This window comes from Gymnoscopelus braueri (assembly GCF_963280865.1).
Source record: "Gymnoscopelus braueri genome assembly, chromosome: 22".
Classification (NCBI taxonomy): Eukaryota; Metazoa; Chordata; class Actinopteri; order Myctophiformes; family Myctophidae; genus Gymnoscopelus; species Gymnoscopelus braueri.
Window position 1 is genome coordinate 44,924,231 of NC_137624.1, and position 27,500 is coordinate 44,951,730.

Here is a 27,500-nt window from a genome sequence, read left to right on the forward strand (position 1 = left end):
TCATAGCGTACGGTATCTATGAAGCAGTGCGGTATGAGTTCTGTGGCATGGTGTGTGTGTGTGCGTGTGCGTGTGTGCGCGTGTGTGTGTGTGTGTGTGCGTGTGTGCGTGTGTGCGCGTGTGTGTGTGTGTGTGTGTGTGTGTGTGTGTGTGCGTGCGTGTGTGTGTGTGTGTTGATATGTGATTATGTTGGGGAAAGGCTTGCCTGCCAGCAGTACTTGTATGTGGGTACCGTACCGTATGTACCTATAAAGTTCACTATAAAGTTCTCCTACAAACTGGAAGCGTGTCACTGGAGCCACTCTGCTAGAGAAAGGTTAGAATAGTTTTGGATTTTTTTGTTTTTTTTGTTTAGTTTTAGTTCGTTTTGACATATTTTTTCTTTCTAATTCAGTTAGTTTCAATTTGTTTTTAGAGCGTATTTGCTAGTTTGTATTAGTTCACATAGTTAGCTTCGGCTTCGAGCTTCAGTGGAACTGCTAGTTTTGATGCTTTTGTGTGACGCTGCAGTAGATCAAGTAGGAGGTTAACTTACTAAACGGTAAACTGTAAAAGATAAACTGGTTGGCAGAGACTTATACTAGAGGAGGGTGATATGTGTCATTAACCCATTAATACCTGGAACGCATCTGTGTCACTTTAGATGTCTTTGGCTATTAAAAAATAGCAGATATACAAGCTCATAGCGCGGCACCGAGTGCCGCGCTACGAGCTTGTAGATCTGCTATTTTTGAAAAATCGTGAATTTTTTTTTTTTAGATTTTTTTTTCAAAAAACTGTACTCCTACGGGCTGGGGGGGGGGGGGGGTCAGCAGGGAGTGCTGGGTGGGAGGAGTAGGATGAAGGCTCTACAATCTCCCAGTGGGGGCTCCTCACTGACAGGTGAGTCATATATATATATATATATATATATATGTATATATATGTCTTCAGATTACTTATATATACCTCAACAGGTGAATTAGAAAATATTAGTTTCTGGTGCGGCTGGCGTAGCCGTCTGGGCACCTAGGCTGGTAATCCGGGCGGGTTCGAGTCCCGATCCCGATGACCTTTGCTGTGTGTCACCCCACCCCCCCGACCCCCCCCCCCCCACCGCCATCTTCTCTCCCCATTTCCTGTCAGTCTACTATTATCAATAAAAGAGTCAGAAAAAAGCCCCCAAAAAAAAACAATCTAAAAATGAATGGACAAAGTAACGCCATTGGTTTCTACAGACAGTAAATGAAGGCGATTTTTCAGCGATTTCAGCTCCGCCATATTTCTATATCCGGTTGATATCCCGTCCGAAATGGAAACGGAAATGAATGCTATTGGCTGCAACCGCAGCGAGGGCGGGTCTTCACTCGGTAGAACCAGTAGAAACCCTAGAAACATAGCCTACTTTATCATTCATTTAAAAATGAATGCATGGGACCATAATTCACTAAACGCATATCATGATGATTTAAAAAAAATAAATAAACTAGCGATTGAAAACATTAAGTGTTTGTGAAAAGGTTTACTAAGGTAATAAAATCAAGTGTAAAGTTGGCCCAAAACCTCATTGCCTTGCATTGAGATTATAGTGTATATGGACCAGAGGAGGTGAAATAGCAACTAATAGGAACCGCAGGCTGAATGAGAACCCGGAAATGAGCTTCAATTCCAGTGAAGGGGGTTTTCCCCTTGTGAGGGACTCATCCACTATACAGTTCATTCATTTCATCCACCACTACCCTCATCATCATCATCATCATCATCATCATCATCATCATCATCATCATCATCATCATCATCATCATCGGTCATCACCACCACTTGCCACACTATGAGATTGTAGATCTGCTATTTTGTTGAAAAATCTTGAAAATGTGTGCAAATCTTTGAATATATATATTTTTTTAAAGCGAACATTTTAACTAAAAAGCTTCTGAGGGATTCTACAAATGTCTTCTAAATCCTAACAGTTCTCTGTTGCTGTTGCTATAATATCAGTGGTTCTCAAAAAAATATATATGTGAAGGAACACCCTAAATGATATGTACAGTATTTGGCCAAGGACCATCTGACAATATGTTGTTCCAGGGACCCCCACCCCCAGAAGAAAAGATTTTAGTTTAAAAATGTTCGCTTTAAAAAATATATATATATTCAATGATTTGCACACATTTTCAAGATTTTTCAAAAATAGCAGATCTACAAGCTCGTAGCGCGGCACCGAGTGCCGCGCTACGAGCTTGTAGATCTGCATTTTTTTTTAGAATAGCCAAAGAAATCTTAAAATGACACAGATGCGTTCCCGGTCTTAATGGGTTAATTAGCAGAAAGCTCACATGAAGCCAGGTTTATAAAGGAGAGCGGTGCCTCTGTCTCGTACCTTGGGCCATTTGGGGTTGAAGAGCCGCGCTTTGAGGGCGTCGTCCAGGGCCGTGCCGTACTGCCCCAGCCTGAGGTGGGCCGCCGAGCGGTTGCTGTACAGGATGCAGTTCTGGGGGTCGGCGGTCAGCGCCTCGCTGTACAGGCGCACGGCCAGCGCGTACTCCCCCTGCTGGCACGCCTGGTTACTGCGGCGCACGCACTCCAGGAACTCTGCCTTGGAGAGGCCCGGCCCCGGGGGGGCGGAGCCATGGAGGGGCCCCGGGGGGGCGGAGCCATGGAGGGGCCCCGGGGGGGCGGAGCCATGGAGGGGCCCCGGGGGGCCGGGCTGCAGGTCTATCTTCTTCACCGACTGGATGATGGCAGCGGCTGCTAACGCTGAAGAGGAGGAGGAGGAGGAGGAGGAAGAAGAGGGAGGGTTTGTGGTCCTGCTGCTGGTGGAGCGAGGACCAAACAGAGAGAACTGAAGACATTAGAGAGAGAGAGAGGAGTAGAGGACAACAAGGAGAAGACAGAGAGAGAGAGAGAGAGGAGTAGAGGACAACAAGGAGAAGACATTAGAGAGAGAGAGGAGTAGAGGACAACAAGGAGAAGACATTAGAGAGAGAGAGGAGTAGAGGACAACAAGGAGAAGACATTAGAGAGAGAGAGGAGTAGAGGACAACAAGGAGAAGACAGAGAGAGAGAGAGAGGAGTAGAGGACAACAAGGAGAAGACATTAGAGAGAGAGAGGAGTAGAGGACAACAAGGAGAAGACATTAGAGAGAGAGAGAGGAGTAGAGGACAACAAGGAGAAGACAGAGAGAGAGAGAGAGAGGAGTAGAGGACAACAAGGAGAAGACAGAGAGAGAGAGAGAGGAGTAGAGGACAACAAGGAGAAGACAGAGAGAGAGAGAGAGGAGTAGAGGACAACAAGGAGAAGACATTAGAGAGAGAGAGGAGTAGAGGACAACAAGGAGAAGACAGAGAGAGAGAGAGAGGAGTAGAGGACAACAAGGAGAAGACATTAGAGAGAGAGAGGAGTAGAGGACAACAAGGAGAAGACATTAGAGAGAGAGAGAGGAGTAGAGGACAACAAGGAGAAGACATTAGAGAGAGAGAGGAGTAGAGGACAACAAGGAGAAGACATTAGAGAGAGAGAGAGGAGTAGAGGACAACAAGGAGAAGACAGAGAGAGAGAGAGAGAGGAGTAGAGGACAACAAGGAGAAGACAGAGAGAGAGAGAGAGAGGAGTAGAGGACAACAAGGAGAAGACATTAGAGAGAGAGAGGAGTAGAGGACAACAAGGAGAAGACAGAGAGAGAGAGAGAGGAGTAGAGGACAACAAGGAGAAGACAGAGAGAGAGAGAGAGGAGTAGAGGACAACAAGGAGAAGACATTAGAGAGAGAGAGGAGTAGAGGACAACAAGGAGAAGACAGAGAGAGAGAGAGAGGAGTAGAGGACAACAAGGAGAAGACAGAGAGAGAGAGAGAGGAGTAGAGGACAACAAGGAGAAGACATTAGAGAGAGAGAGGAGTAGAGGACAACAAGGAGAAGACAGAGAGAGAGAGAGAGGAGTAGAGGACAACAAGGAGAAGACAGAGAGAGAGAGAGGAGTAGAGGACAACAAGGAGAAGACATTAGAGAGAGAGAGAGGAGTAGAGGACAACAAGGAGAAGACATTAGAGAGAGAGAGAGGAGTAGAGGACAACAAGGAGAAGACATTAGAGAGAGAGAGGAGTAGAGGACAACAAGGAGAAGACAGAGAGAGAGAGAGAGAGAGGAGTAGAGGACAACAAGGAGAAGACAGAGAGAGAGAGAGAGAGGAGTAGAGGACAACAAGGAGAAGACAGAGAGAGAGAGAGAGGAGTAGAGGAGAAAGGGTGGGATATTTAAAAGATGTCCTTAGTATGTCATTATTATCTATAGTAGTTTAAACATTCATTAAAGCCTCAATCCATAACTTAAAGACGGGGTGCCGTGATTTTCAGTGATTCCCCCCCCCCTAAAACATAATCATCAGGTATTATGGTTATACTAGGAGGAAGATTTTTTTCAAAAAAGTGTACAGAAAGTGTTAAAGTTATGTTTTTATGTGGACACGCCTCCAGTTCATTAAGTATACCTGGTTCTCACCTTAGCACCTCCTCCACCACCTTAGCAGTAGCACCACCTACCTGTCCTAGTACGTCATTAAAGTGCTGTTTCTCTATTGGCACGTTTGACCCTCAAGGTTTCAGCCTCCAGGAATAAACTCAAAATAGTCAGAGAAGACATAAAACACCATAAAAACACCACCAGGGGGCTTAATGAAGTTCTATCAACCTCATAGACACATGAAAAACAGAAAAAGTGCAAAACCATGGCACCACCTCTTTAAAATCAGTAGTGTTGTCATGCTCATGGCCTCTGTCCCTGCCGTGTCCCCCTTCCCTTCCCTTCCCTTCCCTTCCCTGTCTGTTTTGCGCTGCTCCTAATTTCCTCTCAGCCAATCTCCTCCTCTCTCTCTCTCTCCCCTGGGACCCAGAAGAGTCCAATCTGAGTGCCGGCCCGTCACATGTGAGGACCAGCTGAGTCTGGTTGGGTTGACGAGCTCCAGAGACTGTTTAACACAGTCTGCTGGGTCTTAGTTTGTAATGACAGGTTCCCTGTGTGATAGTCAAGAGTTTCTGTGTGTGTTGATGTGTTGTGTATAGCCTAAGTACTTCCAGTGTGTGTTGTAGTGACGCGCGGGTGAGTCAGGATTTCAGAGGCAATTATGCGGGCTACGGGTGAGCGGGTCAGCCGCTCTCACACGCAAAAAAATAAATGAATCACATGCTCTTGTTTTGTCTTTATTCCTAATAAGAATAATAATAATAATAAAACAGTTTGAATACACTTGGGGTGTATACTTGAAGATTATTTTCTAACCTTGATTTTACAGAATTATAGGTACGACCCGCGGGGCTCAACCCGCCCCGCGACCAGCCATAGATTTATATATGGGTTCGTGGGGCGGGTTGAGGCGGGTTAGGTTCCGTGGCGGGGCGGGACGGGTCATGAAAAAACCCGACCCGCGCATCACTAGTGTGTTGTGTATTACAGTGTGTGTTGATGTGTTGTGTATAGCCTAAGTACTTACAGTGTGTGTTGTGTATTACAGGATGTGTTGTGTATTACAGGATGTGTTGTGTATGCTTACACATTTCTACCGATCAGCCGAAAGGCAAGGGAGATGTTAGGCTCAGGCAGTACTACTTGTCAACCAATGTATGTCCTACCTGACATCAAGGTCTAAATGTAGGCGGCTGCAGTTATGAAAAAAAAGCACCTCACCCAAAACAAATTGCAACAAAACGTTTTTCAACTGTTTCTTGCAGTATTAGGTGTCCTTAATAACATACTAAAAGTTTACCAAAGTTTGAGCACTGGAAAGGTGTTATTTTCAAGATGGCGTCCAAGATGGCCAAAAAATCTTTAAAATAACCTCCTTCATTATTTATTAAGTACTTTTAATGTCTTACCCTATGTTTTGGGGGCCTAGAAATCCACTGGAATTGTCCAAATTGCAGAGATACAATTAGATAATTGTGAAATCCAATATTTTGTTTGTGACTCTATTAAAACCCTCTGAAATGGTCACCCGTTTCAAGTTAACTAAACTAATTATGCAATAAACTAGTTATATATTCTTTTACTGGAACAAGGCTTCAAGATATCCTTAAAACACACGTCACAATTTTCATTTTTGTCAATTTTGTCATTCAGAAGGTGCATGGCAGAGAAAGAGAATATTGTCAGTTGATATAGTATTGCATGCAATATTGAAAGGTTTTGGATAGCTCTGTGGATCAACTGTGAATCAAAGTGTCATCTTGTAGACACAAGATTTTGAAAAACAATAAATAGATTTTTGAAGAACTTTTTAACACATTAGGAAGGCAATCAGTGTGAGTGAGTAAAGAGGGACTATCTCGGAGCTCGGAGGGTTGTAATGTGGAGGAGGAGAAATTATACGGCACGCATTTCAACGAAGACAGTTCTGCAAATGATACATGAAAGATATACTTGTATCTTGCCATATTTCACTCCAAGTGGCTTAGGGAGCCTGCGCTCACCTGGTTCTCAGCAACTCCAAAAGCAAATTAGCATTTGGGATGCAAACAATTTCTAAGTCACGCTGGAGGACGGAGTGAGGAGGAGGCAGAAATTAAGCTTATGCGTTAGGCTGAGAGGAGTGTCCCTATGTCGCCTGGCTCACTGGATAGTCCCACTGGTCCCAAGTGGACCTCCATGCTGGCTCCTATGCCCGAGATGGGCACTCGTGAGTGGCCATAGTTAGTGAGGAGGGACCCCCCATAGTGGTGGTTGTAAGACCTCCATGTGGTGCATGACTGTGTGTCAGGCAGACAGAGGTGTCCCTATGTCGGACTGGCTCACAGGAGAGTCGGTGTCTGGTTGGTGGCTGACCATTAATATTCCCAGGGGCCCCCAGTGACTTATCATTATGGCTCAGAGCGTCCTTTCCCCTCTCCAGAACAAAACAAAATAGTCTGACCATTAGGTGTATACAGAAAGCAATGCTTGTTTGTTGCATAGCAGCAGGGACACAGCGTGGAGGTCAGTTAGATTGGGATTCTATGGGAGACTGGAGCCCAGGGCGTCATGGGCTGTCTCCTATGCCTTCTTGATGTTAAAAGTAGCCAGAAAAAAAGATCAAAGTTCAAGGTTATTGCTAGCAGTACCAATCACAAAATAAAAGACATGTGAAATGAATGTTGCACAAAAACCCCACACAACTACCACAATCTCAGGAATAAGAATTATGCGGGCTAAAACTCTTGATTATGCGGGCTAAAACTCTTGATTATGCGGGCTAAAACTCTTGATTATGCGGGCTAAAACTCTTGATTATGCGGGCTAAAACTCTTGATTATGCGGGCTAAAACTCTTGATTATGCGGGCTAAAACTCTTGATTATGCAATGAAATATGCTGTTTCTTTTGCACTTTTAATGCGGTGAAATTGCAGGAAGTTGCAAAATATGCGGAAAGTTGCAAAAAGTTGCGAAATATGCGGATATATGCGATGCGTATATTATGCGACGCACATATTATGCAAAGCGATGCTGCCTTTTTGAAAAAACATTACCCCCGCACAATTATGCGCCATATTTTGCTGATTATGCGGTAAATTATGCGATCGCATAATCGTAGCTGTAGCTGTCACCAGTAATAAACCTCAGAGCTGAGTGGCAGACTGAGTCCAGAGGCTTGAGTGTGACGATGGTCCAGTACAGATAGAAATGTGGCTTTAACCCATTAAGACCTGGAACTGTGTCATTTTTAGATTTGAGCTAAAAAGCATTATTTTACACTTTGGGCTATTCAAAAATAGCAGATATACAAGCTCGTAGCGCGGCACCGAGTGCCGCGCTACGAGCTTGTAGATCTGCTATTTTTGAAAAATCGTGAAAATGTGTGCAGATCTTTGAATATATATATTTTTAAAGTGAACATTTTTAACTAAAATCTTTGCTTCTGCAGGGTCCCTGGAACAAGATATTTTGACTGGGGTCTGCGGCCAAATACATATCATTTTGGGGGTCCTTGACATGAAAAAGATTGAGCACCACTGATATAGAAACATACGTTTTTCAGAAAACTGTTGGGATTTAGGAGACATGTAGAATCGGCTTCAGGTCTCAATGGGTTAATGGTCCTTTTCCCACAGAGCATGGGGAAACTAGTCGTATTCCTATATAGGCAGCCAATCTTTTGACGGGAGTTTTACAACAAGGTTATCTATGTGATGTTTGATGTCTATAAGACTGTGGAACAGCGAGCTATAGTTTCATATTCAGACCTCCTCTCCTCCAGGGTGTTTCAGGGCCGTCCAAAAGCCCCGTGGAATGCCAGCCCTCACTGTTCCAACAGCATTTGCATGGCAGGTTTTCTTTAACCACATATAACCCATTCAATCCAGAAACGCATCCGTGTCACTTTAAGATTTTTTTTAGCTATCAAAAAATAGCAGATCTACAAGCTCATAGCGCGGCACCGAAAAATCGTGAACATTTGGGCAAATCTTTACAAATGTCTTACAAATCCTAACAGGTTTCTGAAAAAACGTACGTTGCTATAATATCAGTGGTTCTCAAACTTTTCCATGTCAAGGACCCCCAAAATTATATGTATTTGGCCGCGGACCCCCATATCGAAATATGTTGTTCCAGGGACCCCCCCCCCAGAAGCAAATATTTGAGTTACAAATGTTTCAAGAAATATATGTATTCAAAGATTTGCACAAATGTTCAAGACTTTAAAAAAATAAGTCTTGAACACCAAAGTATGAAATAATGATAAATCTAAAATGACAGATAGGTTCCCGGTTTGCCCTTTTAACAGGAAGTTAACATTTTTATTAAAAAAACAAACAGTAGTGGGTTTGGTGATGTTCTATATTGTCTTAATCAGCTTTGTTTGTGTTCATTTATGTGCTAAAAGAGTGACTTTGAGAGCTGTTTCAGCGTACAATGTAAGTCAATGAGGAGCATATTTTGAATCATCAATTTCTAATCAATGGAGCAATTATTGTTTATTTCGTGTCCACATTTGGAGTTACATCATTGCAAGGTAACTACACGACCCAAACCTCTACTAAAGTGGTCTTGCCCTTTAAGTAAAAATGTGAGTACTTCTTCCAGCTCTGCTTGTTTGCACCCCGCCCGTGTTGCCCTCCAAGTAAACACAGTATGAGAAAGAGAGAGAGATAAAGAATAGAGAGATATAAAACATAAGGTTGTGTTCATCTGCTCTCATTCTGCCTCACAACATTCACTGTGACTTTGAGGTCAGTCGTCTCCAGCCTTAAGTTTAGAGGAAGGCCATTCCCTCCCTGATTCCAAATTTGTCCTTTTCACCAGAGCTCTACAGCAAGGCCTTCATTATCTCTCTCTCTCACACACACACACACACACACACACACACACACACACACACACACACACACACACACACACACACACACACACACACACACACACACACACACACACACACACACACACACACACACACACACACACACACACACACACACACACACACACACACACACACACACACACAGTTCCTTTGCTAAAAGCTGAAAAAGCCTCAGCCAGTAGCTTTGAGAGAGGAACAGGGCAAAGACCATGTACAGTATTCACTAAGTTCAGTGGTTCAGCTCTAATTAAAACACTTATAAAGTAACTGAGAAGCAGTATATTATAATATATTATTATTATAATTATATTATTGATACTCAGTAATGTCTGCCCTTCATGCTGTATCTACAAAGCTGAATACTTTCACAGACACACACACAGGAAAATAATAAGATGACAGCAAGAGACAATACAAATATTTTGGCCTGGCTGCACCTTCCAAGATTACACTCACACGCACACACACACATTCCAAGATCTCACACACACAGACACGCACGCACACGCGCACACGCACACGCACGCACGCACGCACGCACACACACACACACACACACACACACACACACACACACACACACACACACACACACACACACACACACACACACACACACACACACACACACACACACACACACACACACACACACACACACACACACACACACACACACACACACACACACACACACACACACACACACACACACACAGTTCTCTCTGACCACAGACCCTGCAACCTTTATCTGGGGTTTTCTATGTTGGACCATATGGGTGGACATGTAGATTAGCATCAGTATCAGTGGTGTAAAGTAACTAAGTGCATTTACTCAAGTACTGTACTTAAGTAAATTGTTTAGGGATGTTTACTTTACTGGAGTATTTCCAATTTTCAGTAGTTTTACTTCTACTCCACTACATCTCAGAGGCAAATATTGTACTTATACTCCACTACAATATTTGTTACTCGTTACTTTGTAGATTTTGATTATTATTACAAAACATACATTAACCACTTCAGCCCTACAGTATATACATTTCGGCCATTTGAAAATAGCAGATCTACAAGCTCACAATGTGCCAGGATGCGACGCATTGTGAGCTTGTAGATCTGCTATTGTCAAAAGATTTGTATACATTTGAAAACTTGTGAAATTGGGACATTCTGCACAATGAGTGCCTCCGACTTATGGCACTTTAAGTACATTTTGATACCAATACCTTTGTACTTTTACTCAAGTAAATGTTTAATTCTGGACTTTTACTGTAGTATTTCTACATGGCAGTATTGATACTTTTACTTAAGTAACAAATATGAGTAATTTATCCACCACTGATCAGTATAAAGTAAGTCAGCGAGACTATAGACTATAGCCCAAGGGTACTCTTTTTCAGTTCAAGGGAGAGAGAGATGAAGCAGGGACCCCTTAGCTGAGAGAGAGATGAAGCAGGGACCCCTTAGTTGAGAGAGAGATGAAGCAGGGACCCCTTAGCTGAGAGAGAGATGAATCAGGGACCCCCTAGCTGAGAGAGAGATGAAGCAGGGACCCCTTATCTGAGAGAGAGATGAAGCAGGGACCCCCTAGCTGAGAGAGATGAAGCAGGGACACCTTAGCTGAGAGAGAGATGAAGCAGGGACCCCTTAGCTGAGAGAGAGATGAAGCAGGGACCCCCACACACACTACATATTGTTGCATACAATTGTGTTGCAGATTAAACTTGTATAGATTACATAGATAGATGAATAGACTTGTTTGACAGCACTGTATCATCAGTCATGTCATTAAATGTCATTACATGTTTCGATGAATTGAGTACAAAGGACCGCAGTGGAAACAAGTCATAGTGCTTTCTTAGGTTTCTTTCTCAGCAGACCTTGTATTGAACTGTACTTTCCTGTGCTTTTTTTTGCAAACTGATTGATTGATTGATTGATTGATGTACTTTATTTAGTAAGACATGAGAACAACAGTACATGGAAGTACAAATTAACAATACAAGGTCTACTAAACTGAAGACTCATTAAGCACTGAGCTTGTTTAAGATGAGATCCCCATGCACACAAATCATGATGACATATAAGAGACAGACAGATATACACACTACTATACAGAACGTCATGGAATCAGCTTACAGGTTACTGGTATGAAAAGTGAGAAATATGTACAAGAGAATAAAGTATTCAATCAATCAATCAGTCTTTATGTTGGATTCATGTTAAAGTGCATTTTCAGACATTTAACCTCTTAAACCCTCAACACTCAATAAACCTGACCTTTCAATCTGTACTTAATCTGCTCTTTTTTCCCGATACACCAAAACTCTTTGCTGAAAATAACAGATCTACAAGCTCACAAAGCGTGAGCTTAGATCTGCTATTTGTGGGTAAAGTTCTCCTCAGAATAGGGATGCTATAGGGTTCAAGTAGTTAATGTAAAATATATATCCACTCACACAAAGATATGCCAGCCCCCCTGTAGTAATACTCTGAGGACCCCCTAGGGGTCCTGGACCCCCTGTAGTAACTCTGAGGACCCCCTAGGTGTCCCGGACCCCCCTTATAGTCTATACAGTAGGTCACAATATAGACTATAGCATCAGTTCCACTTAAAGTGTCAGTCAGTTGGCTATAATGTTAAACACAGATGTATCAGCTCTTTAAAGGCATACAAAACCATATGACTCCATAATCTTAAAAACTACAACTATATTATGACGATTTAACATGACATGTCATGACATCTAAATATAATTAACAGCAGTGGTGGAAAGTAACTATAAGTACTTGTACTCAAGCACAAATTTGAGTATTTTTTTTACTTTACTGGATTATTTTCAATTTCCAATACTTTTACTTCTACTCCACTACATCTCAGAGGCAAATATTGTACTTTTACTCCACTATAATTATTTGAACACTTTAGTTACTAGTTACTTTGTAGATTTAGATAATTATTACAAAACATACATTGCATGCACTATATCCTATATACTTACTTGGCTATTTGAAAATAGCAGATCTACAAGCTCACAACGAGTCGCTTGTAGATCTGCTATTTTCAAAAGATTTGTATACATTTTTGAACACTTGTGAAATGGGACATTCTGCATAATGAGTATTTGAACTTTTGGTACCTTTAAAGTGCATTGATGCCAATACTTTTGTACCTTTTACTCAAGTAAATGTTGAATACCTCTGAGACTTTTACTTGTAACAGAGTATTTCTGCATTGCAGTATTGATACTTGTTACTTAAGTAAAAGATTTTAGTACTTTTTCCACCTCTGATTAACAGTAACAGTTGTGAAAATAGACCTTTTTTGTTGCAGAATTCATAGCAAGGAATGACGAACTCAGACAGGCAGACAAACAGACAGACAGACAGGCAGGCAGGCAGGCAGGCAGACAGACAGACAGACAGACAGACAGACAGACAGACAGACAGACAGGCAGGCAGGCAGACAGACAGACAGGCAGACAGGCAGACAGACAGACAGACAGGCAGGCAGGCAGACAGGCAGACAGACAGACAGACAGACAGACAGACAGACAGACAGTAGGTAGGGCTTAAGGAGAAAGCTAGCTCTGGTCCATTAGTTAAAGGGACTTCTCCTTAACATAACATATAAGTAACTTAAGTAACATATACTTATCAGCCTTTGCCCAGGCTGCGCAGCCTCTCCACTTTAGTCAAAATAAAACATACACTTTCGTTACTCACCAAAACTAAGAGGGTTTAATGGAGTTGAAAGCCTACTTTCCTCAGTGGGAACACTCTGAGCCCTCCACCTCACGTCTAAAATACACGCTTTGGCCAGAAAACTAAACATTTCACCGGAAGCAAAAAACAAATGTTTTAATTGCTCCACTGCGCCCCCTACAGATCTCATCAATAGAAAAAGTCCCATTGACCAAACCTGTAGGGGATGCAGTGGAGCAACTAAAACATTTTTCCGGTGATAATATTCTAATTTCTGGCCAAAAAACGGGCAAAAAGTGTATTTTAGACGAGAGGTGGGAGAATCCGAGTGTTCCCACTATGGAAAGAAGGCTTTCAGCATCTTAAAACCGTCTTAGTTTTGGTGAATAGCGAAAGTGTATGTTTTAATTTTGACTAATGACGAGAGGCTGCGCTACCGGTTGTTCAGGCAACGGTAACACAGCGTTAAAGGAGAACTCCTTCTAACACTATATGGACCATGGGGCTACGAGAAAGCCTAAGAAAATAGCAGATCTACAACAAGCTCACACGCCACGCGTTGTGAGCTTGGAGATCGGCTAAATTCGCACAACCTAGTGTATATTATGGGCTATTTTAGTGTGTTCTATACGGAACAAACACTACATTATTAAATATTTAAACACACACCGCTTCCGTTCAAAGGCATTCTCTTACCTTCTCTTTCCTCGCCTTTGGCTTCTCCATCCTCTCCTATAAATAACTACGTTTATATTCCAAGTTGAACAGCAGAATAAACTCCTGTAATAACGTCTGTATTCCAAGTTGAAAAGTATAGAATAAAAGTCCAAACTCTTCATCTACCATCAGCCGTTATTCCAACAGAAAGCCTGATCCAGGCTAAGGAGAGAAAAAAAAAAAAAACTTCCTCCTCTTTTAGTGTTCTTATGATCCACAACAACAGAGCATCAGACCGTTAGAAGAACCGTTATGATAGTCCTCTATGCGCGCACACCATCCAGCGCACACATACTTTATTATATATACATTTAAAATGTTCTTTAAGGACATTTTAAAGCGACAGACAGACAGACTAACGGTCACTGCTGCCTGTGTTTTCTTTCTTCTGTAGACAAACTCATTCCAGGAGGAGAAGTAGTGCTGCTGCTGCTGTGCTCTCTCTCTCTCTCTCTCTCTCTCTCTCTCTCTCTCATATCCGTTTTTCTTTTTCCTCTAGTGGATTGTTGGCTTCTTTTTTTTAGAGGCGGGGATCTGGATCTGGATGTGAACCTGGATCCGGAGTTGGATGTGATCTGGATCTGGATGTGGAGCAGTGTTGGTTTTGTCGAATAAAATCAAATAAAAACTAAGCTATGATGACTAAAACTAAGGAGGGACTATAGTGGAGAAGAGATTCAGTAGAACTAAGACTATTGATTGATTGATTGATGTACTTTATTTAGTAAGACATGAGAACAACAGTACATGGAAGTACAAATTCACAATACAAGGTCTACTAAACTGGAAGTCTCATTAAGCACTGAGCTTGTTTAAGATGAGAACCCCATGCACACACATCATGATGACATATAAGAGACAGACAGATATACACACTACTACTGGTATGAAGAGCGAAAAAAGAGTGAAAAAAATCACACCCAGTGTGAAGTGAGCGGTGCTATTTATGAGTTATTAATTTCATCATGCGTCTCGCTAGCCAATCACAGCACTCCTGCGAAGTGACGTGCGAAGTGACGTGCTTCCATTTTTTACATTATTATTAATTTCATCATGCGTCTCGCTAGCCAATCACAGCGCGTCTGCGAAGTTTGAAGTTAATTTCATCATGTGTCTCGCTAGCCAATCACAGCACGTCCTGCAAGGCTTAGCCTATGGGCGTGTTTTCCACAGCATGGCGTCACAGCGAAAGACACATTTTCACGACGGAAAGAAAAACTTTCGCCACGGATGGGTCCTAAACCCTCTTATAGGAGCGGTTACACCGCTCAAAAATGTACAAGAGAAGAAAAATAGAAAGGGGGGGGGGGGGGGGGGGGTAGGTTAAGACTTAGACAGGGGCCATTTTCGAATTGCAGCCTCCTGAATCTTTGGGGCAGTTTTGAAAGTGAGTAGGGTTTTACACTCCTTTACTAGTGGAGAAGAGATCCAGTAGAACTAAGACTAGTGGAGAAGAGATACAGTAGAACTAAGACTAGTGGAGAAGAGATCCAGTAGAACTAAGACTAGTGGAGAAGAGATCCAGTAGAACTAAGACTAGTGGAGAAGAGATCCAGTAGAACTAAGACTAGTGGAGAAGAGATCCAGTAGAACTAAGACTAGTGGAGAAGAGATCCAGTATAACTAAGACCAGTGGAGAAGAGATCCAGTAGAACTAAGACTAGTGGAGAAGAGATCCAGTAGAACTAAGACTAGTGGAGAAGAGATCCAGTAGAACTAAGACTAGTGGAGAAGAGATCCAGTATAACTAAGACTAGTGGAGAAGAGATCCAGTAGAACTAAGACTAATGGAGAAGAGATCCAGTAGAACTAAAAGACAAGTCATTTTATGTTTGGTTGCGCTTGGGGTGTTGCGCTCTGAAAATAGCAGATCTACAAGCTCACAACGAGTCGTGCTGCAACGCGTTGTGAGCTTGTAGATCGGCTATTTTCAGCATGCAACTGTAAAATCAGCCATTAGGCTATGACGCCATCAAGGGCCTAGGCACCGCCAACATACATTTTAGTCGACTAAATCAACTGTAGATTTAGTTGACTAAAACCGTATGATATATTTAGTCGACTAAAACTAGACAAAAACTAAAACATTTCAGATGACTAAAATATGGAATTTTATCCAAAAGACTATGACTAAAACTAAATCAAAATTTGCTGTCAAAATCAACACTGATCTGGATGTGGATCTGGATGTGGCTGTAGAATGGATGTGGCTGTAGAATGGATGTGGATGTGGATGTGGATGTAGAATGGATGTGGCTGTAGAATGGATGTGGACGTAGAATGGATGTGGATGTGGATGTGGATGTGGATGTGGATGTAGAATGGATGTGGCTGTAGAATGGATGTGGATGTAGAATGGATGTGGACGCAGCAACCCAACCATCCATGCAGGTGAAGCAGCCTTCAGTAGTCTGTATATATGCATGAGGCTTCAGTTTACTGTGTGACATCACAGTCACCTGATAGCCCACAGCCACACAGGATGTGACATCACAGTCACCTGATAGCCCACAGCCACACAGGATATTCATTGCAAAGGCAATGAACGTTTGACACCATGTTGTAGAGGAATACTATATGAAGTAGTGTAAGCAACTCATGATGTAATAACTGCATGCGCTCACGATTTTATTACATTATGAGCTTTTATTACATTAGTTCATTACATTATGAGCCGTTATTACATTTTGAGTTGCTACAGGGGGGTCTTCAACGTTTTTCAGGCCAAGGACCCCTTAGCTGAGAGAGAGATGAAGCAGGACCCCCCCCCCCCCCCACTACATATTGTATAAAATTGTGTTGCAGATTAAACTTTTTCATAGATTTCATCGATAGCTTCATAGACTTGTTTGACCGCACAATATCATCGTTTTTTTGTAAAATTCACGTTAATGTGTATTTTCAGACATTTAAACATCAATACCTAACTTTGGCTCTGTACTTGGTCTGCTCTTTTTTCCCTCTACACCAAACCTCTTTGCCTAAAATAGCCGATCTACGAGTTCGGCTTGTAGATCGGCTATTTATGGCTAAAGTTCTCCTCAGAATAGGGATGCTATGGGGTTCAAGTGGTTAATGTAAAAAAAGTAAACAAAATAAACATCCTATTACACAAAGATTTGGTGGCCGTAGTAACTCTGAGGAGAGGACCCCCAGGGGTCCCGGACCCCCCGTTGAAGACCCCTGCTATATTAGAATACTGTGTTGTATTAATTAGGCTATAATAGACCAATTATGTGTTTACCAATGTAGTGAAGTGCAGTGAGCTGGGATTGAACCCGAGGCTCCCACTCGCCAGTCCGACGTGTTACCAGTCATGCCAATAGGGCTGAGCCCGATTGGCAGGTCTTTTGCACGCCACTTCTGGCTACTATGACTGTGGGGGCTACAATCACCCCCCCGATCTTTGGAGCGCGTCCTCGCGCTTCACACTTCACGCCGCGGACCACCGTACACGACGTCCGTCATGTCCCTCACGCGAGGATATTACGCTCCTCGTCCTGCCGCCAGATTGTAGTGGAACGCAGTGAGCTGGGATTGAACCCGAGGCTCCCACTCGCCAGTCCGACGTGTTACCAGTCATGCCAATAGGGCTGAGCCCGATTGGCAGGTCTGTTGCAAGCCGGTTCTGGCTAATTTGACTTTGGGGGCTACACCAACATTGAGACTGGACGCACAGGTGATTGTTTCATGCAATCAATTCCCAACACATAGTTTCGGGGTTTCGCTGGTTTCAGTTCATTCAACCTGCTCTTGTGTGTTGGCTAGTGAGGCGCGTCCTAGCGAGACCTAATCTCTCAAGAACAGATCCAGAGCTACGCTACTGAATCTGTCGGGAGCCCCGTTCAGAACGTGTGCGCGTTAGCTTACAAGTGGGCGTGCCTTCAGATCAGGAAGCTGGCCGCGCTTTACCCAATCAAATGTAGTGGGCGGGATTTACTGTCTGTGCGCTCCTTCCCCACTGAAAAACAAACCAAAACTCATTTAACAATAGCGTCCTTGGAGCAGACAAAACCACGGAAAGATATTCACATTTTAACTTGCTCTTTCATCATAGAAACAAGTGGGCTTATGACCAAAACCATCCATGTTCTCTGGGAGAAGTGGTGTTAGTGTTCCGTGGAGAAATATTGTTTATAGTGGGAATGAAAACATAGTCGCACCACCGGAAGTGGAGCGCTGAGGGCAGACCAAAAACCCTGGTTTCCTTGCTCCATTTAGCTCCCCCCAGAGCCAAGTGAAAGAGTACAAAACAGCAGAGGGCGCTGTTTTTCCTTTTTATTTGGCGATGGGTTCCCAGATTGAGCGAGACCTGACAGAATGGGGTTCATTTGGTGCCGGCCTGCGTGCGCATACTGGTTCTTATCAGTGTGACGTCGTCTGTTAAGGGGTCTATGGATGTGTTCAGTGGAAGTTTCAGTGAATGGAGTCCACACATGAAATGACCACAACCTGTGACATTTATTATTATGGACAAAAAAAATCTATAAATAACATATCAGAAACTTGTCATGTATAGCCTACATTTATATATTTTTTGTTTAATATGTAAACTCTATGATGTCTTACTTTATGTATTTGTATACAAAATATAAAAAAACACATACAAAACACCATGTAGCATAAACTATGTTACAAATATCATTTATTGTAGCATATACACTGTTTTCAAGTTCATAGATTGGCCTTAATGCCCGAAGTAAACTGAATAAATTGGTGTATTATGTACACTTATTTACATACACATTCTGTTTTGTCTCTTGGTCAATCAAATTACATACAGAGAAATTTCATATCAACTCATAACTATACAAATATTTTACAAGTTCTTTGCGTTCAAATCCCGGTGGTAGAAAAGGGCGATTTTGAGGTGCATTTATTTTACTTGAGTGTTTCCTCTTTTTTTTATACTTCTACTCCACTACACCTCAGAGACAGGTATCGTCACCTTGCTAAACTAATGGCCTAAGTCATTTTTGAGGAAAATTATATTTTCTCCTAAAAATCTCCTAATTGAAAAGGATCATGCTGTTCCCTCCCCTTTTAGTATAATGGTATAATAAGTATAATCCCCAGAGTGACTGAGGCCAAAATAGGATTTTTTCTTGGGCCTATATGTCACATGTTCTTGTGACTTAGGCCAAAACTATTGCCCAAGTCTGGAGAAAATCATCAAATCATTTGGCCTAGGTCAGCTTTAATCCTATTTAAACCTATTTAAATCTCTTATGTTACATAACTGACAGACAGTGTTATTTTTATGTTAATAGCCATAATTTGTTATAAACGTTTTGGGTGAAATGATTAAGAAAATATGATATAGTTTAGTTTTGGATCAGGTTTTTATGTTTTCATTCAATTAGCTCAATGGTAAAAAGCACTGTTCAAATCCCAGGGAAAGAAAGTGAACATGACCCTATGACCTTATCCACCGACTGACAGTGGTGAAAAAAGTACTCAAATTTGTTACTTAAAGTTGTACAATGCAAAATCACAACTAACGATTTTTAGCAACCTCTGCTGGTCACTACCGTCACTGCATAGAATTTCCGTAATCCTCGATTACCCAGAATTCCATTCGTTTTCACCGGAAGCCGGAAGCGTTTCAAAAAGCGATCTTTTAATTGTTTTATACTATCTACGGATCGTTTCTCTTAGCCAGTGGAGCATTAGTTACCATGAGCTGTGCTTTCTTTTTCTGTTCTTTTTCGATCTTCTAATCCTACATTCTCTTAAAATCAGCGTGAGGTTCATTTTTGTTATTAGCGCGATAGTTCCTGGCCAAACAGGAAACCGTTGCGGTAGTTCCTGGCCAAACAGGAAACCAGTGCATTTCCACCTCCGTTTTCCGGCCAGATGACGTCATTTCCCCGGGAAAGTCCCCCTAGTCCACGTTCAATATAAAATATATAAATAAAAAGCTTCCGGGGGTGAAATTCATTGTGTGTGGGTGAGTGTTGTGAAACTTTTGCCACTCACAAAAGATATACAATTTAACTTTAGTTTTGTTGAAAACGTTACCTAGTATGCCTTTAAGTAAAAGTATCAATACTGTTATGTAGAAGTACTCTGTTACAAGTAAAAGTCTGGAATAAAAAAAATACTTGAGTAAAAGTACAAAAGTATTGGTATCAAAATGTACTTAAAGTACCAAAAGTAAAAGTACTAAAATGTTTGAAAATAGAAGATCTACAAGCTCACAACGCGTCGCGATGCGACGCGTTGTGAGCTTGTAGATCGGCCATTTTCAAATAGCCTATGTATAAAACAGAGCTAAAGTGGTTAATGTATGTTTTATAATATAATCATTTATATCTGCAAAGTAACTAGTAACTAAAGTTTTCGAATAATTGTAGTGGAGTAAAAGTAAAATATTTGCCTCTGAGATGTAGTGGAGTAGAAGTTAAAAGTATAAACAATTGGAAATACTCCAGTAAAGTAAAAGTAACTCAAAATTATACTTGAGTACAGCACTTGAGTAAATGTACTTAGTTACTTTACACCACTGCCGACTGACACGTCCTCAGCTGTCCTCCTCAGTGCTGTGGACCTTCATCTGTCCTCCTCAGTGCTGTGGACCTTCATCTGTCCTCCTCAGTGCTGTGGACCTTCATCTGTCCTCCTCAGTGCTGTGGACCTTCATCTGTCCTCCTCAGTGCTGTGGACCTTCATGTTCCTGTTTGTTTGGTTGTTTGTCTTTGTGTTTGTTGTTCATCCTCACACAGAGTTTATGGAGCCTGACAGGACGGTCCCTGCGTTGGGCCCTCCTGGAGTTGGGCTGCTTCCTGACCTTCAGCCTGATGGCCTGTAGAGGGCGCCCTGCGTCCACCATGCCGCCACTGGGCTTCTTCAGCTGAGGAAGAGGAGCTGCAGGTTTGACCACAGCCGCCCTGCAACTGTTGAGCAAAACAAGGACAAGACACATCAACACAATGGAAAGGCTGTGTGTGTTATGGGTTAGCCCAGTGCCAAACATTTCAGGCCGCGACCCCCCAAAATAATCATATCGTCACCTTGCTAAACTAATGGCCTAAGTCATTTCTTTCAGAGAAAAATTAAAACTCATCCAAAACAAAAATATATGATATTTCTTAATCATTTGACCAAACGTGTTTATAACAAAGTATGACTATTAAAATCAAAATAACACTGTCTGTCAGTTCTGTAACATAAGAGATTTAAATAGGATTAAATCTGATTCAGGCCAAATTATTTACTGATTTAGGCAATTTTTGGACAATTTATTTTGGCTTAAAGGGTAAGACCACTTTGGTAGAGGTTTGGGTTGTGTAGTTACCTTGCCATGATGTAACTCCAAAGGTGGACAAGAAATCAAAAATAATTGCTCCATTGATTAGAAATTGATAATTCAAAATATGCTCCCCATTGACTTACATTGTACGGTAAAACAGCTCTCAAAGTCACTCTTTTAGCCCGTAAATTAACCCAAACATAGCTGATTCAGACAATATAGAGCATCACCAAACCCAGTACTGTTTGTTTTTTTAATAAAAATGTCAACTTCCTGTCGATTTTACTATTTGAAGATCTGGATCCGGATCCGCGGATCCAGTCCAGGTTTTCTATTTATTAAAAATGGCAAAATCAACAGGAAGTTGACATTTTTATTTAAAAAAAAAACAGTACTGGGTTTGGTGATGTTCTATATTGTCTGAATCAACTTTGTTTGCGTTTGTTTATGTGCTAAAAGAGTGACTCAACTGTTTGACCGTACAATGTAAGTCAATGAGGAGCATATTTTGAACTATCAATTTCTAATCAATGGAGCAGTTATTTTTTATTTCTTGCCCACCTTTGGAGTTACATCATGGCAAGGTAACTACACAACCCAAACCTCTACCAAAGTGGTCTTGCCCTTTAAGTTACAGAACCATGTGACTTAGGCCTAAGTCACACTAGGGAGTTAGGCCATTATACTTAAAGGGGAGGGAACAGCATGATCCTTTTCTATTAGGAGATGGGAGATTTTACCAGAGGTGGCCAGTGTCATGAGGAGCTGACTTAGGCAAAAATATAAATTTCCTCAAAAAATGACTTTTTAGGCCATTAGTTTTTCAAGGTGACGATATTTGAACTGGGGACCCCCCACCCTGACAAGCACTTGGAATTGTAGTTGAGACATTACACTTAGTTTGACTCAGTTGCACAGATAAATATTGTGAAAATAGCAGATCTACAAGCTCACAATGCCTTGCCAACAAGGCATTGTGAGCTTGTGTATCTGCTATTTTCACAATGTTTGCCTTTTTCTTAGGTAATATTTGACAAATTGGCCAATGTTTGACAATTTTGTTATAGTGTAGTTTGTTGGTTACTTTTGATGTAGTAATGGTCTTCTTTGTTTCATTTTAGAGGTATTAAAAAGGTCTTAAAAGTTCTTAAATTGTCCCTTTATAAATGTACAGATACCCTGTATACACTTATACTGCATGTTGGTTTGTTTACTGTGGAGTGAGACAACTATGTTGCACATTAAGATCATCATCTGGGGACCCCGACCCCCACTTTGAGAACCAAAGGGTTAGCCTGCACATACAACATATAGGCTATAGTATATTATATCACACAGTCACATATATTATATAATATCTAGACAGGCCGTGATGTATAATTAAAAGCCAGGGTATAAGTGCATACATTTCCTCTTAGAATTAATGGTGTGTGCGTGTGCGTGCGCGTGTGTGTGTGTGTGTGTGTGTGTGTGTGTGTGTGTGTGTGTGTGTGTGTGTGTGTGTGTGTGTGTGTGTGTGTGTGTGTGTGTGTGTGTGTGTGTGTGTGTGTGTGTGTGTGTGTATGTTCGTGTGTGCAGTGTCCAGTGTGTGTGTGCGTGCGTGTATGTTCGTGTGTGTAGTGTGCGTGTGCGTGTGCATCAGTGGTGGATAAAGTACTCAAATTCTTTACTTAAGTAAAAGTACCAATACTGCAATAAAAAAATACTCTGTTACAAGTAAAAGTCCAGAATAAAAAAATTACTTGAGTAAAAGTACAAAAGTATTGGCATCAAAATGTACTTAAAGTATCAAAAGTAAAAGTACTAAATATTTGAAAATAGCCGATCTACAAGCTCACAACGCGTCGCGATGCGACGCGTTGTGAGCTTGTAGATCTGCTATTTTCAAATAGCCTATGTATAAAATAGGGCTAAAGTGGTTCATGTATGTTTCATTATATCATAATTTATATCTGAAAAGTAACTAGTAACTAAAGTTTTCAAATAATTGTAGTGGAGTAAAAGTACAATATTTGCCTCTGAGATGTAGTGGAGTAGAAGTAAAAGTATTGGAAATTGGAAATACTCGAGTAAAGTACAAATACCTCAAAATTGTACTTAAGTACAGTACTTAAGTAAATGTACTTAGTTACTTTCCACCACTGGTGTGCATGCGCGCGCGCGTGCATGTTTGTGTGTGTGTGTGCATGCATGTGCATGTGTGCGTGCATGTGTGCGTGGTATTATACTGACGTTTTCCCGTGAGTGCAGGCCTCCTGTGTGAAGAAGCAGGAATGAGACACATAATCCAGCAGCTGAGTCTGAATCACAGTGATCTGCTCCTGCTGAGACAGACTCTGGAACAACCTGCCAGGACAGATAAACATCAAAGAAGTCAGAAACTAGGTCGGAGGAGCGGTTTATTGTTCGTATATCGGCCCGATGAGGGCTTCTATCTGTCCTCTGTTCAATGGAGCTGACCTCTGGGAGATGGAGCGCCACACCTAACTTGGTTTCACCCAAGCCGTGTTACCCAGAGACCAAGTCGGCGGTGCCAACCCAACCCAACCGGGGATGGAACCCAGAACCGTTTTCTCACACTAGCAAATGACACCGATCCTCCCTTACATGGTCACTTCAGACTCATGCCATCTGGACAAAGATACTGAACGTTGAAAGTTTGTTGTAGTAGAAGTCCTTCAGCCATTAAACGGCATTATTCAATTCAATTCAATTCAAACTTTATTCCAGACACTCAGCGAGGGGGTCCATATTGCATACAGATAAGAAAATATACAAATGTAAGAAAGTAAAAAAAATAAAAAAAAATAAAAACACATCATACATAACAAGAACATACTATTACATACAAATCACACATAGAGACTGTCTCTCCAGTGATTCCGTAGCCTGGACGAGTACCGGAGACAGCTCTTCCCAGGATTGACTATATCCTCAATAATACTATTCCTGGACTCATCCAGGCGTGACATGAAACCATACATGGAGTGTCTTAAGAGAGCCTCACAGGTGTGTATACCACATGTCACAAATAAGTGACTGGCACTATGCCATCTGGGGACTTTAAGTAGAATCCTCAAGGCATCATTGTATGCCACCTTGAGCCTCCGCATACTACCCTTCTTGTATGAGCACCACAAGAAGGCTGTATACATGGGAGTACAAAATGCTTTAAAGAGAGCACATTTAACAGGATCAGAACACATACTGAACCTTCGAAGCAGCATATTGGCCTGGGCATAGAGTATGCGGCTCTTGGAGGTTGTCAGTAAAGATGTGGCCCAGATACTTAATTTCCTGACACAATGATAAGGACTTTTACTTAGAGAAAAGGCTGGAAACGCCAATTTCTTGTCATCCTTACTTCTCACAATCATGACACTACTTTTTTTTGCATTATATATAATGTCATGGTCAGTGCCATACTTAGAGCAGATTTTCAGTAGCTGTTGTAACCCTCCACTGTACGGACTTAGTACAACCAGGTCATCAGCATACATCAGGTGATTGATGATAGAGTTACCTACCATACTGATAGATCATTCATATAAACATTAGATACAACAGGAGACAAAATCCCCCCTTGGCGTACCCCATTGCTAACAGAGAACTGGGCGGATAATGCATTACCCCATTTGACATGCATTTTCTGATTTGCATACCAAAACACCAGTATACGTACAATGAGTCTTGGTGTGCCTCTATCAAGCAGTTTCTGAAACAGTTTGAAGTGGTTAATCCTATCAAAAGCTCGAGATGCATCAATGAAGCATAGGAAAACAGTGGAATTATGGCTACTGTAGTTGGCAATTAATTCTTTAAGTGCAAAGATGCATAAGTCTGTGCCGTGTTTCTTTTTAAATCCAAACTGGTTATCTGCAGTCAGGACATACAGTTCCAGGCGCACAAGCAGTATTCTCTCCAAGACTTTGGAGAGGATGCTGGCCAGAGCGATAGGTCTGTAGTTGTCAATGCTGTTTAGTTTCCCTGCCTTGTCTTTAAGGACAGGTACTAATTGCACAGAAGTGATTGCTTCTGGTAGTACACCATGACCCATCAGTCCTGTGAAGCACAAGGCCAGTAAAGGGCAAATGTTGTTGCTTGCAAATTTGAGATGTTCTGCTGTGATGTGATCCATGCCACATGCCTTGTTGTTGTTGTTGTCTAACAACCTAATGGCATCGACCACATCATCAGACCTGATCAGTACATTTTCTGATGGATCAACCTGATCTACTGCCACAGTGCCACTTTTTACACAGTTAAATAATTTGTGATAGTGTTTCCTCCACACTTCAGCAATTTCAACCGCCACATGCACCCTCTATGTTAGAGGGTAAGGAAGTTTTACTGCTTACTAGCCAATGAGTCTGCTCTCAGAGTGTTCTCCTGTCTTTTTACAGATCGAACGGCATATTTAAATTTTGCATTGGTGAGTTTCTTCTCCTCAAACACAGGACCTTGTCTGGGCCTACCAGAGTCATTCCAGCATTTAAAAGCTGTCCTGGCCGCCATATGATGCTCAGCCACAAAAGTGTGCCAACCAGACTTAATGTTGTGCACCTTTTTTTCCCCATTTTTTACAGAACTGCCTACCCGAAGCTATAAGAGCCTCTACAATGTTATCATACATGACACACAGTTGAGTGCCATGCTGCACGTTATTGCAGTTCAGGTTATCACAGTACGTGCCTCCTTGGGCAGGTCAATACAATCAAGCAGGTTATCAGTGGTGGCAGTGTAACAGTCAATATCCTCACTGGTTAGTTTTGTCCAGTCTATCCTCCCTGATTTAATACCAGGATCAATGTTGATAGAGGTGGGAATATTGACAATATTAATATTCATTACCATTGGCATATGATCTGAAATGGCCAGCCCATAACACACCTCCATGCTGTCTTAAACACACTGCCTCTCTGATAGGATGGTTTTTATATATTTTTTGGGGGACTTGGTCGTGTGTTTTTCTGTTGAACAGGGTTATTATTGTGGTACAAAGGCAAGTGCTCTAACGACGAGCTACCCGGACACGAATAGTCGATAGATAAACATCGGAAAGACATAATAAACTATTATGGAGGGTAATAGAAAAGATGACATGCATGCACACACACATAGCCTGCATACTAGAGTTGATTTTGACACCAAATCGTTGTAGTCATAGTGAATCAAATTCCATTTAAGTTTTAGTCATATTTTAGTCATCTGAAATGTCTTACTGTTAGTCTAGTGACTTTATCTTGGCGGTGCCTTGATGGTGTCGTAATGGCTTATTTTACACTTAGTTGCATGCTGAAAATAGCCGATCTACAAGCTCACAACGTGTTGCAGCGCAACTTGTTGTGAGCTTGTAGATCTGCTATTTTCAGAGAGCAACACCTGAGCACAACCAAACATAAAATTACTTGCCTTTTAGTTCTACTGGATCTCTTCTCCACTCGTTCCTCACTAACATTTTAGTCTAGTTTTTATTTGTTGACGAAATTGTCAATATATTTAGTCTAGTTTTAGTCATCATAGCTTAGTTTTTATTTAGTTTTTGTCAGTGAATTAAAGAAGTCGACCTACATTTTTCATCATAGTTTTAGTCGACGTGTATGCAACACTTCTGCATACAGAGGTAGATGTATGTATGTGCTGTTTACATTGTGTAATAATCTGTGTACATGTCTGGATGATATGTGAACCATCACACCATAGTCTGCTGATCTGACTACGTACACAAATCTATGTGCAGACAGACAGACAGACAGACAGACAGACAGACAGACAGACAGACAGACAGACAGACAGACAGACAGACAGACAGACAGACAGACAGACAGACAGACAGACAGACAGACAGACAGACAGACAGACAGACAGACAGACAGACAGACAGTATAAGTATCACAGCACGTGTGTGTGCTTTGCAAATAGCATGATAAGCTCTTTACGGTAAGGTCACAACATATTGTGTGAAATTGTTACATCCTTGTGTCATAAAAAACAACAACATGTGTATTAATCCTTATGTCAGAGCAATCCTGTAATTACACTGACAGCCTCCAAAAAATGTTTACTTCCTCATATTCCAACTAATCATATTATGGATGAAACATAACTCATGCTTGAGACAGAGGAGTCAATATCCTCAGTATCATTATTATTATAATTATTATTATTATTATTTTTTATATTATAATGTTTTAGACTGATGATAGGTTATTGGTTTACCTATGATCCTAGATTACTGAGGCACTGTCTCTGTGCATTTGATGTATTACCTTGTGCAGTGGTGGAAAAAGTAATCAAATGTTTTACTTAAAGTTGTACAATGCAGAATCACAAATAACGATTTTTAGCAACCTCTGCTGGTCACTACCGTCACTGCATACAATTTCCGTAGTCCTCGATTACCCAGAATTCCATTCGTTTTCACCGGAAGCCGGAAGCGTTTCAAAAAGCGATCTTTTAATTGTTTTATACTATCTACGGATCGTTTCTCTTAGCCAGTGGAGCATTAGTTACCATGAAC

General features: G+C 41.6%; 2 protein-coding genes across 2 annotated transcripts in view; one reads left to right on the forward strand and one right to left on the reverse strand.

The window, feature by feature from the left end:
• The window catches only part of LOC308079074 (tetratricopeptide repeat protein 28-like), a 118,251-nt gene extending 104,292 nt beyond the window's left edge, over positions 1–13,959 (reverse strand). The window contains exons 1-2 of the mRNA XM_080420412.1: positions 13,708–13,959; positions 2,360–2,821 (exon numbers count right to left, since the gene is read on the reverse strand). Of these exons, the coding sequence (XP_080276538.1) occupies positions 2,360–2,821; positions 13,708–13,737 (492 nt within the window). The 5' untranslated portion in view covers positions 13,738–13,959. The remainder of the gene's footprint in view (positions 1–2,359; positions 2,822–13,707) is intronic.
• The window catches only part of LOC308077758 (BRCA1-associated protein-like), an 801,007-nt gene that overhangs the window by 441,182 nt on the left and 332,325 nt on the right, over positions 1–27,500 (forward strand). The window lies entirely within an intron of this gene.